The 16181-nt window shown below is 50.6% G+C and overlaps 1 protein-coding gene across 1 annotated transcript; it reads right to left on the bottom strand.

Moving 5' to 3' along the window:
- Positions 1-9272: 9272 nt before the first annotated feature.
- Positions 9273-15951, bottom strand: LOC144160552 (chymotrypsinogen B-like). Its single transcript, XM_077691813.1, has 3 exons — positions 15775-15951; positions 12950-13098; positions 9273-9519 (listed from the first exon to the last, which is right to left on the bottom strand). Exons 1-3 carry the CDS (start codon positions 15878-15880, stop codon positions 9337-9339), a joined length of 438 nt encoding a protein of 145 aa, XP_077547939.1. The 5' UTR covers positions 15881-15951; the 3' UTR covers positions 9273-9336.
- Between the last annotated feature and the right edge of the window lie 230 nt (positions 15952-16181).

Raw genomic sequence — 16181 nt, 5'->3', positions numbered from 1 at the left:
AGCCGACTTGTTCACCCCGTCTCCACCCGCCGCTGCGGCCCAACTGCGGCTCCACAGGATACCGCAAGTGGTGGCCATTCGCAGTGGCGACATCACTCTCCGGGAGCAGCGGACCGCCCTGGATCAATGCTCCAAGCGGCGGCGCACCCCTGGCATTGACGGGGTGACATTCCAGATGCTCCGGAACTATGACATCCCCCAGCTAGAGCTGCTTCTGCAGCTCGTCAGCCGGCTGTGGAGTGAGAGTAACCTTCCACCTTTCCGGCGGGCGGCACTTTTCAGGCCAATGCTGAAGGTCGGTAAGCCGCCCACCGAGCCTGCATCGTACCGGCCGGTTTCCCTGACGTCCGCAGTGGGGAAGCTGATGGAGAGCACTGACCTGGCCCGCCTCCAGTGGGTCGCTGATCGTCGGGGCGTCTTCCAGGAGCAGCAAAGTGGCTTCAGGCGCTACCGCTGCACGGTGGACTCGCTGGGGGATGTGGTGTGTATGCTGGAGCAGGCCCGCTATGACGAGGAGGTGGCCTTCTTACTCCTGCTGGACATGAAGTCGGCCTTCGACTCCGTCCCCCACACGGCCATACCGGATGCCCTCGACAGCATGGGCGTTGAGGGGCACCCCTGGAGTTACGTGAAGGCGTTCCTGGCCAACCGGTCCCTTCGAGTCAAGGTTGGCCGAGCAACCAGCAGCCTACGAGACGTCAGCTCTGGGGTTCCCCAGGGGAGTGTGCCCAGCCCATTTCTCTCCAACCTCGTCCTGGCTCCACTCCCGGACTGCATCCCAGCTGACCTTGAATTTCCAGTGGAGATGACAGTCTTTGCCGACGACATCGCCATCTGGGCTCACGGACCAACGAGACTACTATCCAGGTGCAGGCGTGCTTCCAGGGTATACGCTGTGGGCAGTTGCCGCCTTCCTGACAAGCCGCAGCCTGCAGCTCAGGCTGCGGCTGCACAGCATTAGTCGCAGGCATTAGTCTTCCACCACAGTGGCTACAGGGCACGCAAGAAGAGACCGCCGCTCACCTTGTGGGATTCTACATTTCACACACTAGTTATTCCCCACCCCACAGACATCCGCGCTCAGCAAAACATGCCTTGCGAGCGCCGGGTGCGGACAGGTCCGTTGTTTACGGAGAGAGACAAAGGCAGGAGGCGACAAGGACAAAACACCAATGGCAGCATTTATTGCAATGTGCAAATCAAATACACTGGATATAGACTGATCGTAGGCCATAACGGTAACAGTGGGAGCGAGGCATTAAACAACGCTAGAGATAGAGATGGTTCGACTCACCGATGGAATACCGGAGCAGCGCGGCGCCGCGCGTGCGAGCGCGGGTGCAGTCTCCGAGCTCACCCGGATGCGTCCCTGAAGCCGCGTCAGTGAGAGGAGCTGGAGGTGGATCAGCACTGGACCATCCGCCTTGTTACGAATGGGCCAGCGCCGCAGTACTTCCCCGCATCACTCCTCGGCTGTGCGGCGAAGCCACTCGTGCGCCTTCGAAAACAGGCGCAATAATGTCGGTGACAAGTAGCGACAAGCCGCGTCAGACGCTTCGCTCTCTGCGCATTCGGCGGCTGCCTGCGTGGCTCGTCTCCACGCTCTTCAAGGACACAGAGGCCCCGTCGATCACAACGGAGTCCTCCTCTCCCATCTCTCGGACTCAACGTGCCCGAGGCTATGAACGGCTTACGAACTCTGGAAAGAGTGTGGTGCGTGTTCCAGGCTGTTGCGTTTGACCGTTATCGCTTTTGGGTATAAATAGAGCTGCCCAAGCGTTGTAACTCATTCCTGTTAAAGCAGCGAATCGATGTTGTCGCTCTGCTCGAGTCCTGTATTGTAACCTCGCCCGTCGGGGCATTGTTCTTTGGCTTCGGCTCACCTCTCGCTATGAAGTAAACAGTTATGTTAGCCTACGGCTTCTGGACTTCTTCACGGCTGCAACAGCGGCTGGCCGCTCGCATCATACACGCTACCACTCGTATGTCGGAGGCCACGGAGCTCGGATCGGGTGCCCCCGCCCGGTCGCAACAGCCTTCGCCTGGGCCTTTCGAGCACATCTCCGGTGGCGGCGACGTACACGGAGGCAGGCTCCTGGCCTACCCAGATGCGAGGCCTGCAGGTGGGGCTCCCCCACATCCACCGCCTGCAGGGCACAGCGGACGGTGCGGCACCCCTGCAGCGGTACCGCAGCCGGCCCAACTCTCGGATGGGTATGTTGCTCAGTACTTAGGAGAGCCATATGGCGTTGCCGCAGCCCCGCGTGGAGCCACCACACCCATGCACGGGGCAGGCTCTACGCATCGCCACCACATTGCCAGGGGTCCGTATCAAGAGATCCACTCCACCCCAGGCCATGCACCAGGAGGTGACCGCCCTGTTCCAGGACGACGCTGCCGGACTTTTCCAGGTGTACATGGATGGCGCCATGCAACAGTCGACGGGCACAGCCGGAGCCGCCTGCACGGCCCTGAAACTCGGCACCGTCCAAGCGTGCAGCCTGCAGTTCACGGCCTCATCCGCCCTCGCAGAGCTGGCTGGACTCCACTTAACCGCAAATCTTCTAGATCAGGACATCCGGGTCCGGGGGGCCATCATTCTGACGGACTCCCGGTCTGCCCTCCTCCATCTGCGCGCCGCCGACCAGCCAGCCAGCTCCAGCGGCCACGTAGAGTGGTCGCGAGCAGCCAAGCTCCATGCGGTGGAGGCCCAGTGGTGTCCACTGCGACCTCACTGGCTGCCATCAAACGTGGTCATCATGGGCAACGAGGTTGCAGACGCCCTGGCCAAGGGTGCTACTGCCAGGCAGGGTTTCCAGCCTCCCGGGATGTGGTGTCATCAGACACTGCAAGGACAATCCTGGCCCGAGTGGTGGAGTCCATGCATTCAGACGCCCGAGTGGTCAGTGGTCGAACCCCACAGGTCCTGCCCGGACGCATCAGCAGAGACGCCCGGTCGCTCCTGCTTCGCCTGCGGCTTAATTGCTACAACGTGGGAGTCCGCCTGCACCAAGAGGGCCGCCGAGCGTCCCCCACCTGCTCCTACTGCCCCAGAGTAAGGCGCTCGAGCACTTCCTATGCGCTTGCCGCCAGCATGACACCGCGAGGGAGGAATTCCGGGCCGCTGCTCCAGCGACTAGGTGCACTGGTTCACAAGCTGGAAGACTTCCTGTTCTTCACGGGACCGGGCTCCATCCGACGGGAGGTGTTCCAGCACCTACTCAACTTCCTGGATGTGACAGGACTATAGTGCAGCACTTGTAGCCGTCGAGCCATGGACGAGACGAACGCGACGTAGACTGTCGCCTACTCTCCTCTCTGTCTCCTCTTCCTTCCCTCTCTTCCTATCCATTTTTCTTAAAGGGACCCTGCAACACTTGCCATCGACTACTAGTAATGTATTTTGGGATAAAGTCTATTGTCCCAGAAATCTCCTCCCGCAAGAATTATGAAAATCCGTTCACAATTAAAAAAACTACGCGCGATGAGAAATCGCGCATAATCGTTCCCTCTCAACTCGACCGCGGACAACGCGACGAAAGCTGCGCGCTCTCTCCCGGAGAGGGGGGCGGCTTGCGGCGTTCTCTTCGGCGGCCTTCGATATATCACATGCCGGGTAGTTTTCTTCTTTTCTCCGCAACGCGGAGGGGCCTATTTCCGGTCTGGTGCCACAAAAAAGCAGGCATGGGTGCCTGCTCACAAGTGCGCGCTCGGGCTGGTAGGGCGTTTTTGGAGCAATAAACGTTTGTAGTCGAGTGGTCCCGTTGAAAGGGAAGTATTGAGCTCATCACTCAAACTCCGCGCGCACTCAAAACACAAAAGAAACGGCAAAACTGTGCCTACAGGTTTAGGCATAGAAGAGGTTCGTACATAGCGATGACGACGACGGAAATGGGAGAATCTAGCCGCGAAGTTGACCAATGACAGCCGATCGGGCAGCCATGGCCTATGTGACGTCCCTTAGGCCATGCCAGGGGTTGCATAATGAGGACAACTGAAGAGAGAGCGGTTGGTTTTTCCGCGTCTTTCACATCGATTTGCGCGCTCACCGCTTCACGTGCACTTGTAATATTTGGCTCAGGTATTCCTGGGCATGTAGTCTAAACGTCGCCGTCGCGCAGGTTTACTTGCACTGCTCAAAGAGTGTTGCAGGGTCCCTTTAAAGACCAGGTACGTGGCGCTAATTGAAAACAGATTAATCAACATTGCCGAGTGCAAGGCTCATTAAGCACAAGGTTCGTTCGGCAACGCTGATTACTCTGTTTTCAGTTGGCGACACGTGCCTGGTCTTGAAGAAAAATTTCGAGTATGGCAGGCCGTGTGATAAGGAAATAACAAATATCAGGGGCGGCTGCCTGCTCTTGGAACAACCTACCAGATACCAGACGACAGCAGCAGCGGCCTTTGCTTAGTGCGCATGCGGCTACTCTCGCCGAGTTTGCCATATCGCTCCATCATACGGCGCTGATCGACCGAACGGTCGACGCTCCCGTGATATTGGTAAAAAAATGGGCGGGTGTACTCGTGTTCAGGTTCATTGAGCTCGAAATGCAACAAGGAGGGACGTAAGGGTTACCTTGTTTAGAGTGGATTCGAAGCCTAAAAAATGCATTTTTGTATCAAGTATTTTTGAGCGAGCCAGATTGTCGATTTGTTGGAGCCGATTTTCACCTCTACTAGTACAACGAATATCGGATATAACGAAGTAATTTGCTGTCCCGATACTGCTTCGTTTTAACGAGTTTCGACGGTATTGTATTCCATTGTTACTATCATTTTGTATTGATATCCTCGTTCACTTGTGTCTATATTTCAATGCTTTCCTCTGCTTACAGCAACGTAGATCCCGAGACGAAAGTCTCGTCAGAAGGCACGCAGTTCCCGCCTTCTTTTGTCGCCCCTGGGGGGAAACGTGAGTATCCCACTTGCAGAAAATATATTCTTTGTTCTAAAAAGCTCTTAGAGGCTTCTGTGATGAGGAAGGCACGAATTTGACTGTATGGGTAATGCATAGCGTTGCGATGAACACCTTCCGCAATTTTGTTTTGCAATGGTTAGGTATGCCTAACTGAAGAATCAGAATCCCATGAAGCCGAGAAAACGAAACCGAAGAGAATAAGAGAGGAACAGGCACATAATGTACGACAGCCATGAGTAGTACCATACCGCATGGCTTTGTTCACTCAGAAACAAAGACGGCATAAATCCAACCACACAGATAAAGTATATGCACCGTTACCTTCCAGATATTCTAGAAGCTTCGCGGCAAACAATCAAACGACGGCGCCCAATGCATAGCTCATTCCCGTCTCAGGAAACAAAATGCAAAAATAGTGTAACGCAACGCCGGAGTATTATGTCCCGTGAAAGGCATATGTGGCACGTATACGGCACGAAAGTCTGCTTGCGAAAAGTATTTTTCACTTTCTTTCTCGTCTGCTTTATACCCATGAGTGGAAATGAGCTGTTAGATAGTGATTTTCTTTGGTTTCGGTTACCACATTGCTTCTGCCAGAGTAAATACTGACCTGATTATTCCTCTGCCCCCCGCTTCAGTTTGCCGCACTATCAAAGTTCTAGCGTACCTCCAAAGTGTCCAAAGTACATCCAAAGTGTCTAGCGTACCTTCTGTGCTACTTTGGGACAACATAAAACATGAAAAATTCATAGGACATGGAAGATGGCGCTAGAAAGATGCGTATAAAGTATACTGCGCGATAGACCCGTCTAAAGAATCCTAAAGAAAGCGTAAAAGTCGTCCGCGAGTGCACCAGCAAAACCTATTCGTATCAACAGAAGTGTAACGCCTTGTATCTGCACACATAAAGCGCAATTGGCGAAGTTTAGACATTCAATCGTCATTCGCACTCTTCGCGAAACGGAGAAGCGTTGTAAGAATGCCAAAACATTAGAAGACCCGTTTCCGACGCTTGTAAGACGAGCGCGAAGCAGAACGCAACACGAAAGTTTCCGATCTTTTGCTTTTGTTCGATACGCGCAAAGCTTCAACCAACGAATTACATCCTGCGACCAGATTTTTTTTCTAGAGTAAAGTATTACCAGAAGCAACCACAACATATGTTTCATGCCGAGGCTCACAACAATCTTCGCCGCCTTTATACTTAGCCGTCTATTGCCGTTCTCTATAGATTGAGTTCGCATATGCTTAGCCGTCGATTGCCGTTCTCTGTAGATTGAGTTCGCATACGTTCAATCACAGCGACCAAATATACCCTACCATCTGTTTTACAGGCACAGACAGGTCTTGACATCATTATACATTTTCCAACGAAGAGCTGCCAACGAAGGCCAGCCCTTCATCAGAAGGGCTGGCCTTACCGAGCATCTGTTAAGGTCTATTTCCATCTGTGCTTCTGTATTTTTGTGAATATATAGGCTTCACTGGTCATGAAGACAAAGTATAGGTTCGGTTTATTTAAAAAATCGTTTCCCTACTCAAAATACCAGCAAGTTGAACGCAAACTTCAAACAAGTAATCCAGATACCCTGTCACATATATGCCTTTTCTGTCTCACCCGCAAACCTCTCACACTGCTCGGCCCGCTCATGGGAAATTTGCAGAGTTCAATTTTGCCGCGTTCGCACTGCTGCGCCAACTGTTGGGACTATTGAGACTTAGCGCTCGAGCTAGGAGCGCGAGAAACTTTACGAGTCATCACCGCTGATGCACCGATAACACCATCAACATCATCGTCATCGGTGCCGATAATCACGCGGGCGGCTCGCTCGAGCGCCTTCTTCAAAAAGTCGCCATTAAAGCCATTGCGATCTACAAGGTAGCTCTCATCTGCACGGAGGTCTTTTTCCCTTGGACTTCGATTCCCACACTCGTATTTCGTGGCTAAACTTTTTTTTAAAGCGTTGTTTTTTAATCTGCTCTCGCAAAAGTCGAGCACACAGCTACTTTAACTAAATGAACACTGCAGACACCGGTTATGTACTGTCGTTTTTCGTCGAATAAGCATAACATCGTCTTTTTGTTGAACCCTGTTGACAAACATGGAGCGTAGTTCATATTTCTAAATTTATTGGATTGAATATGTTTTTCCTATACAAACGTGTCACTCAAGGATTCATTTTAACTTGTAACCTGGCAACTCAATCGAGGGACAGACCGACGGACAGACGGACAGACAGTCAGACAGAAAGACCAAACAAACTTTTCGCGACAAGTACCCCAAGAAAGACCTTCGTCGTTAAAAAAACAGCCCAAGGAGTGGCGATTCGCCTACCGCTTTCTCGTCGGGACCTTACGACGTCACATAAGCTTGCTCGTGCAATTGGCGGCTGCAAACCAACGCCAGTGCCAAGAAAAAATGAGTGAGACTGTAGCGGTGCCTTTAGTTTCGTTCGATCGTAGAACCAATTGAGTGCTAACACATGGTTAGTACACTGATAACTCTTTTCAGTATTCCCCCCTGTTACGTCACTGCGGATGTCGGGCAACGCGAAATTTGAAAGCTTTTTTTCAAAATTTCGCGCTTGTGCAAGTGGTGAGCTGTCGCCATGCTCATGCCGCCGGGAACAATTCGCGAAGAAGCGCTCAAATTCAGGAAAGGGAGAGCGAGAGAGAGAATAAACTCTTATTGAGCCCTTAGTAAAGGTTAGTGCACGCAAGCACCAGACGAGATGGAACCTTCCTCTCAGGTCCCATACGTGTCCAGCAGCTGGCCCCTAGCCACCAGTCCGAGCTGTGCCGGTAGGTCGCGGCTGGACAAGGACTGCCATCGTTCTAGGCCTATGGGGTTGGGGTTGGGGAGGGTGGGGGGTTTTTGAGCTGAGTGCACTCGGCCAGGATGTGTGCTAGAGTGCCTTCGGATCGTCTGCAAAACGGGCATGAAGTGTCATGCTCTGCTGGGAACATCTTGGGCAAGAGCACGGGATGCGCTAACCAGCACGCTTGCGTGCGTCGCACGATCGTTTGATGTCGTCGGCTAAGTTGCGGTTGCGGACCAGGAAGCCTGCATCTGCCGCTTTTGTACATTTGAGTGATGCCTTTGTCACGGGGTGCGGTAGCTCTGGCTCGTCCTCGGCCCGAATTGACAGTTCTCGGGCATAGTGGTCGGCGAGTGCGTTGCCTTCCACCTGCGAGTGAGCCGGGACCCACACGAGCTCGACGGCTCGTCCTGGTGATTTGGGTTTGGCAAAAATCGTTAGTGCCGCGGGGCAAATCTTCCCCTTGCAGAAGTTTGCGTAGGCAGCCTTGGAATCTGTGACCATGGTCCTCACTCCCGGTTGTGCGAGTGCGAGGGCCGCGGCCTCTTCTTCTGCTTCGGTTGGATTCGTCGCAGTGCGGTTGGTTTGATCATGGGTGTGCGGAAGTGTATCGGGTGAGTAGAACATCAGTTAGTGGAACAAGGAAGCAGTCACCGTCTGGAACAGGTCGTGAAGCAGAAAGTAGGAATTCGTCGCAGCTCGCGGGGAGAGTCGAATGAACTCGGTTGAATATAGACGACAATGCACTTCCTCAGTCACATTCTCGGGGAAAGGTAGCTCAAAGCTGATGGCCTTATCCGAACAGTCGATGCGCGCAGAATGTTCAGAAAGAAAATTAAGCCGCCCAAGACTAAGGTCATGGCGTTTGTGGGGCAAGGCAGTAAGGAAAGCGGTAACTGGGTGATCGGCGATGGTAGCGCGAGCGGTGCACATACCATTAGGGCAATTTGCATCAATGGTAATGCATTTGCAAACGGAGGGCAATTTGCATCAGAAACCCAATGGGGACGGTATGGGGCAGGGGTAAGCACTTTCTTAATTATAACAGATATGTGCCCTCCCGTATCAATTAGCGCCTGGACAGGAACCCCATCAACGGGAACTTCAAGAAGGTTGCAAGGTGCAGGTGAAGCGGGCAGAGGATTTTCCGTCGGGGTCGTCAACGCAGCAATATTTCCTATTTTTTTAACCGTTAAAAAAGCGCCTCTCGGGGACGAAATGGAGTTAGGGTGAGTTCCAAAATCCAGATCCTTCAAAGCAAGCCAGGTTGTATCTGTTATAGTTCTTTGATTTGCCAGTAGGGTGCAGTTCTCAGCAGCTGCGAAGCTTCTTTTGCGCATGAAGTGACGTAATGGGTTAAGTGACGAAGCAGCTCCAAACTGCTCTGTCGTCTGCTAGTTTCTGTTCCAGAACAGCGAGAGCAGTTTGGATGGTCCTGGGATGCTCCCTGCTGCAAAAGCAATACGATTGAGCAATTCTCGGACGGCTGGGTGAAACCAAGGCAGGGCTGCTCCCACAAATGAAATGCGGAGCCGCTTCGGAAATGCTCACAACTGCTCTGAGCAGGCAAACGAGAGAGACCATTTATTGGTGGTTACTTTACACAGATCGCATGGTTCGTCTGATCCAGGGCATGCTGGCGCTGACTCTGTTCCAGAAGGCGTCGCTGCCCAGTCCGCACACGGTGCCTAAGTCGGTACTCTTCATAATGAGGTTGGCGACGCCCTGCACCGTCCACGATGCGCCGTCCTTGGAGCAGAACAGCGGCCCACCGCTGTCACCCTGCGCGGGATTATTCAAAACCGTTTCAACAGTGCTGCAGTGGAAGCTCTCTCGACGAGCAAGCAGTTATTCGTGTTCTCATGCGAACACTCTTTCTTGCCGTTTTGAAAATGGCAACAAAAAAAGGCCTAGTTGTGGCTCTAGCGTTCCATGGCACAACGTTTCTAGCTACTTCTGTATACATGACTTGGAACTCATGCAGTAGTAGTAGTAGTAGTAAACGTTTATTGGAGCAAAAGGGAAAAGGAGTAATACTTCGTTTACTTGAAGTAATAAAAACCCGGAAATATTTCGAGATAGGCCGATTTTCGAGATAAGCAAAGTTGCGCGAATCGGCATGAAATACCGAGTTCTTTGCAAAAAAGGCCCAACTACTTACCAGCTCTTCAACAGCAGCTTCTAATTTTGCTTTTCATAAAGGGTTGAAAGAAAAAAAAAACACACAAGAGGCGTTCACCGGCGGCGTTTTGTGGCACTGCCTCAAATAGTCTCATTTCTTTATTTAATGGCATTTTAAAATAAGAGGAGAGACCAAGGGCCGAGACGTCCCGGTGATGCGATATTGGTTCTATTAACAAGATGACGGATGATAGGAAGATGAAGCAGCTCGAGCGAGAGCTGCTCACGAGAGATTACGGGCCCGATGATGATATTCGCATCGGTGCCGCGATGATGAATAGAAAGTTTCTACAGGCATAAATGTTCATAAAAACCTTCAATCAACTGTTGAGTTCGGTTTAGAAATTATAGGTGGCACTGGCTGCAACAGGAGTTCCTTGGGGAACGCCTGCGCTCCATACATTTTTTTTTTTCATCGCAATAGGGACCCGCGCTCTCCATTGGATTTTCCCCCGCACGACACACCTCTATCTTCCAGTACACTGTACCTCTGCGCCTATCTCTACCGTCACATGGCGTGTCACAGGATTGCTTGACGAAGTTGATATGCCGTTAGGCTCAGACTTCACGTTCGGGGAAAACATCGGCTTTGTGGTAGGCGTGGCTAAACGAGCAAAAAATTGACGGACTTTGGCCCGGCAGCAGCGCGCGAATCTCGTGAAACAGTCCGCGGCGGCGAAATTATCGTTCCACTGATCAGTCAAGATTTCGAGATATCCGCAGTTTGGTACAAAAATATTTCGAAATAAAGGGCAACAAATACATGGGAGGTATACGAAATGTTTCGGTGCCGCGGAAAATTTCGACTAGCCGATTTTTTTTTTTTTTTAGATATGCGAGTTCGAGTTAACGAGGTATTACTGTATTTCAGTCTGAGCACCCATAGTGAATCATCGCAAGATGAAGAGAGGTATAAACGCTTCGTTTTTAGGCCTTGTTGTATATTGCGTGTAGCTGACATATCATCCCCGCTGATCTTCAGCTTACTTTTCATACGAAATCGGATGACAACATATCGGTGATCTGAGAAGGTATAACCCTAAGAACTACGACTACACCACGAGATGTCTGTGTGAAACTACAATGCAATAGGTGGAGAGGCTGAAGGGGAATTTAGCTTCCTCCTCGCTGTTACCGCTTTAGCTGCGCCCGCAACCTTATACTGAAATTGGGGGGAATGAGACAGTTTTGTGAAGTCGCTTTAAATTTTATATGCACTACTGGATATGTACTGAACTACCCTCTAATAGTCTGATGAATCACGGGCGCCACAGCAGTGACATATAGACAAGTTTCTTTTCTTTTTCAGAGGCTCTTATTGTGCGCGTGAACTTAGCTCAATTTCCCATTTTAATAACAAAAAACCGCAACTGCTTTCACTTCCTCGCAATGTGAATGGCTCGCTTTATGAACATAATTTGTTGCACTTAATTACCTAGCGGCATGACTCAGCGAAACGCTAGCAAAACTCGTCAACTTTGTACACGTTGTTATTGACAGCGTACCAAACAAGTTCATAGCAGTTGATGCAAGGCAGCCTTGTGGATAATGTCCGCCTATACTCCCCGACGCTATACACTCCTATAACTAAAAAAAACTGTGGTTGATTCCGGTCTCATAGGAATCAGTAAAACACGAAAGTGAAATGTGCAGCGAAAGCTTCAGCTGAGCCTGATTTTCGGGTCGGCGGCTGTCTTGTGGTTGCGCTTGGCGAGCGCCGTCCTGCTGGTGGGTCGCTTCGGCAAAGGTGTACTGGCGTCATTTCCTTGACGGATATGACGTCAGTGAAATCTTGGGGTACCGCGGCATAAAACACTTACGTGTTAAAATATAAAACCCGAAAGCGAACAACCCTAAGTATTACGTACTCTTTAGTACTAAAGGTTGCTTCCCCGCAAGAAGACACTGTGCGCAGGGGTGCACCCTTTACAGGCAGCTTGCTTCGTTGTGCTGACGTCACTTCCGTGACGGATATGACATCACTCAATTTTTTTTTGTTTGTCCGCGAACAAAACACTTTCGTGTTTAAAAATGGCCGCGTATCTCTCACTTCGCTGCTAATGCCGTCGCAATGCGATAGCCTTCTGCCGCCCCTGCCACGGGAACGCCTCTCTTCTCTCCTCCGCCCCCCTCTCACGATCTTCCCCCTCCCGTCTCGCTCCTCCCTTGATAAACACAGAGGAGGTTTGCTAAAGTCTATTTAAATTTCCCGCCTTCCACTGCTAGCGCACCGTCTAATGGAACCTTTCGTTGCTGTAGACCTTGGAACGCTGTCGCAAGGTCCAACGTCGTCGCATGCTCTCTTTGCATTTTGGGTCAAAACATCTTTTTTTCAAGCCGTACTTTTTTATCACGCATCGCGAAAATCAATCAGCCACGTATTTCAATTCAAAAGAACATCGCAAATACCAGGTATGCAATGATTTTTTGCCTCAAATACGCCTAATGTATTCTTTTTTGCTGAACAATATTGGCAAGTATGAGGCGTGTTTCCAGATTTGGTAGTTTGGAAAATTTTAACACAAAGGCGTGTTATTGCGGGATACAGAAACATTTAAGTGACGTCATATCCGCCACGGAAGTGACGTCAGCACAACGAAGCAAGTGGCCTATAAAGGGTGCACCCCTGCACACAGGGTCTTCTTGCGGGGAAGCAAACTTTAGTACTAAAGAGTACGTTATACTTAGAGTTGTTCGTTTTCGAGTTTTATATCTTAACACGAACGTGTTTTATGCTAGGATACACCACGATTTCACTGACGTCATATGCGTTACGAAAATGGCGCTAATACACCTTTGCCGAAGCGACCCGCCAGCAGGACGTCGCTCGCCAAGCGCACCGACAAGACAGCCGCCGGCCCGCAAATCATGCTCAGCTGCAGATTTCGCTGCACACTTCACTTTCGTGTTTTACCGATTCTTATGACAGAGGAATCAGCCACATTTTTTTTTGCAACTATAGGCAGATATACAGGCAAACCAAATTCCCGGATTTAAGTAGCCCAAGAAAGTCTTTAAAAAGCGAGCTCACGTGGCAAACGCCGTTCTCGCCGTGCTTGTCTCCGGCGCAGAAAGTGTGCTGCTCTTCGAAGTCTCTGAAAATCCAGCGAGTTTTCTTGCAGCCTTCGAAGGACAACTCGGCCATCTCAACCTGCTTGAGTTTCGCGAAGCTTCCCGTTCCTGTAAAAGACACGCAAAATTATGGTGAAGATCTCATGCAAGTGGGCTCTGGGTAGACAGGCGCGCCTCATTTGGTTTATATCGCGTTATTTTGGGGGACCTGCCATAGAGTTTCTTAGTAAGTATACTAGAGAGGAAACTGCGCCTTGTCAGCCATGTCGTCGTAGAGGTTCACGGGAAGACCCCCTTTTTGGCTTGGGCTTGGCATGACAATTGGATTCTTAAGTGATTTTTGGGATTTGCTTTCTTCACTATGCATTAAGATGTTTACGAGTTATAAGAAAGCCGAAATCCTCCCTGTTCTGTGGTAACCGCGTTCTGTGAAACAGCAGGCAGTGCGTAATCGCACCTGACCTTGCTCATGCCGCAGTCGAAGGACGCATGACTGAGCGGGTAAAATACCGCCGCGAAATTTATATCCGACTAAAAGAAGAAACAAAACGTACTTCGGCGAAGACAAGATACGACCACGGGGTTACGAGAGATACGGGCGCTTGCATGCGTCCTATCTTGTCATCGTGCACGACTGTTTAACGCCACGTTTTCTTTTTTCTTGCTAAACTAGTTGGCGGTCGGTGCACCGGTTCACCACGAAGGCAACGTTTTGATTGATTGATTGTAGGGTTTAACGCGCCGACGCAACGAAGGCGATGAGGCGCGCCGTAGTGGAGGGCTCTAGATTAATTTTGACCACCTGGGGATCTTTAACGTGCGCCAAAATCTCGTACACACGGGCGTTTTTGCTTTTCGCCTCCATCAGAAAAGCGGCCGCCGCGGCCGGGAATCGAACCCGCGACCTTGTGCTCAGCAGCACAACGCCTTAGCCACTGAGCCACCGCGGCGGGTCGAAGGCAACGTTTTAATAGACATGCTCAAAAAAACTTTCCATACTCTTCAAGCAACTTATTATCTGCAATAATGGTAAAATTAATAAAATCAGAGTCTCTAATGAGCCCCCCCCCCCCCCCCCCCTCCAAATATTAACCTTGTTCGTAGCTACAACCTTGGCCTGCGGAATAGCAGGCACAACCATTCCGGCAAAACTACGCTTTATTTTCCTTTTCCTTAATTTTAAAACAGCCTGTTTTTTATTTTCCACTTACATAATTGCGCACTATTCTTCGCGTTTTTGCGGCACTTTGTTGAAATTTGCGGTCACTAAAACGTTTCAATCCATGCCAGTGATGATACTAAGGCGAGCGCTATGTATAATGGCGGCCCATGACGACACAGACGGCCTTGTGAGCCGCATAGACGCTAGCGCCAGATTCCTACCTAGTGAATATTGTAAGAAACTCTATGGGATCTGCAACCCTTTTTTTCAACTTTTTTTTTATTCATAATCTGGACTGCTTTAAGAAAGTAGTGAGCAACCACATCCGGTACTTAGATTGGGTGCTCAAAGAGTACCTCCCTTGGTACCTCTACCGAATGTGGCGGCTCAATGCCTGCTCAGAAGATTCGTTTCTTTTTCTCGATTTCGGCAGTAAGGACTGGACTAAATCCGTCATTACTGCGTTGTTTTTAAACAAGTTCAAGTAACCAAGTGGCCCCCATTAATTCGTAGACATTGGCTGCGCGCTTGAGTGACATCACTCGAGCTGTGTCGCAGGCATTGGCCGGCTTCCTTTAAGATGCCGCAGTGAACACATTGGGCAGCCCCTTTTAAAACATTCGGAACAAAATGGAGGACGTATCTGCTGCCACAAACAAATAAAGCAGGGCAGCTCTGGGCTGGCGATAACTGCATAGCTTTAGCAGTTCTTATCGGCCCGAAGGAAAGGGCGAAAGCTTTAATCGGGAGGGTTGCAGGCTGCCTTAAGTGAAACCTGCTTGTCGACTTTAACGTTTGTTCATCAGACCTAGCATAAATTTCTGTTTTCTTGTTTTTTTTTTTTTTTTTTTTGGGGGGGGGGGGCGGGTAGGGTGGTCTCTTTTGGTATCGTTTCGCGCCACATTTTCGAAGGAGGAGGAAGCTATTCGATTTGAAGAGGAAGGGAGGCGCACTGGTGAATATTATTTAGATCGTCAGGAAGCTCGCCTGCACGCAACACAGTGCCGGAGAGGGGCGTAGAGGGAGAGGGAAAAGCGCAGAGGGGAGAGTTAAAGCGATAGGGAGAGGGGGAGAGAGCTTTACGCAAAAAAGAAAGCTCCTCAACGTAGAGCCAAAGTCGGTGTTTCTGAATGTTTGAATGAACGGAAATGCTCAAAGATTATAATGCCAGTCCAGCAGGCAGCTATAATACCAGTGCGGTTTATTTGGGAACGTTGACTCTTGCATAGCTGAGAGTCAGGTCCGCACGGGCCAGTATACTCTAGGTGGTGACCGCTAGAATTCGTACTTACGGGAACCGTCGGTATTGATTGGTACGTGCTACCGCTACATTTTGTGCCAGCAGTCGCAAGTCGCCGTGCTAGCGAAGCGAAGCTGCTGAGGTTGGGGATTAAATTTAGCACCACCTGATGGAGCGCGGCGTCCCTACACAGCCGAATTTTCCGCCCCGCTAGCTCTTATTGTCGGCGACTGCTATTAGAAGGTCGCTGCCTATAAAGCCACTCGTGGCTGAAACTGCCTCAAATGCGGAGCGGCAGTGAGCAATAACCGTCCTAGTCATCACTACATCGTCCGTACAGTATTCGTTTACACGCTCGTCAGAAAACGCGTCGCGACGTCACCTCTTGTCTCTCCCCATCCAGTGGCGAAGCATCTTCCGTTCTGCAGCAAGTCGTCATCCGCGGGCAGGCAAGCAGGTCTCACACTTTCTGTAAAGTTTACCGGCATATCGAGCTTCACCAGGGCAATGTCGTGGTTCGTGTTCAAGCGGCCATATTTCTGAAAAAAAGAAAGAAACGACGAGCCGAAGAAATAAAAAAAAGTCGCTCCTATTTCTTGATCCGCTGCCAGCTATGAACAAAAGTGACAATTCACTGGGCTGCCCTTTCATTACATGTATGGCCAAACCCTCATCACACACCGGACATTGTCGGGCTACCTCCTGAAATTATTTAGCACGCCGTCAACGGGTCGTTTCACCTCGTCTCCCTCACGCCAACTACGCACTTTTCCATAAATACGCGGTGTG

This window comes from Haemaphysalis longicornis, unplaced genomic scaffold (assembly GCF_048455015.1).
Source record: "Haemaphysalis longicornis isolate Haplotype H1 unplaced genomic scaffold, Haemaphysalis longicornis Haplotype H1 scaffold_1057, whole genome shotgun sequence".
Classification (NCBI taxonomy): Eukaryota; Metazoa; Arthropoda; class Arachnida; order Ixodida; family Ixodidae; genus Haemaphysalis; species Haemaphysalis longicornis.
The sequence above is the reverse complement of the archived record's forward strand: the minus strand, read 5'-3'. Positions and strand labels throughout refer to the sequence as shown.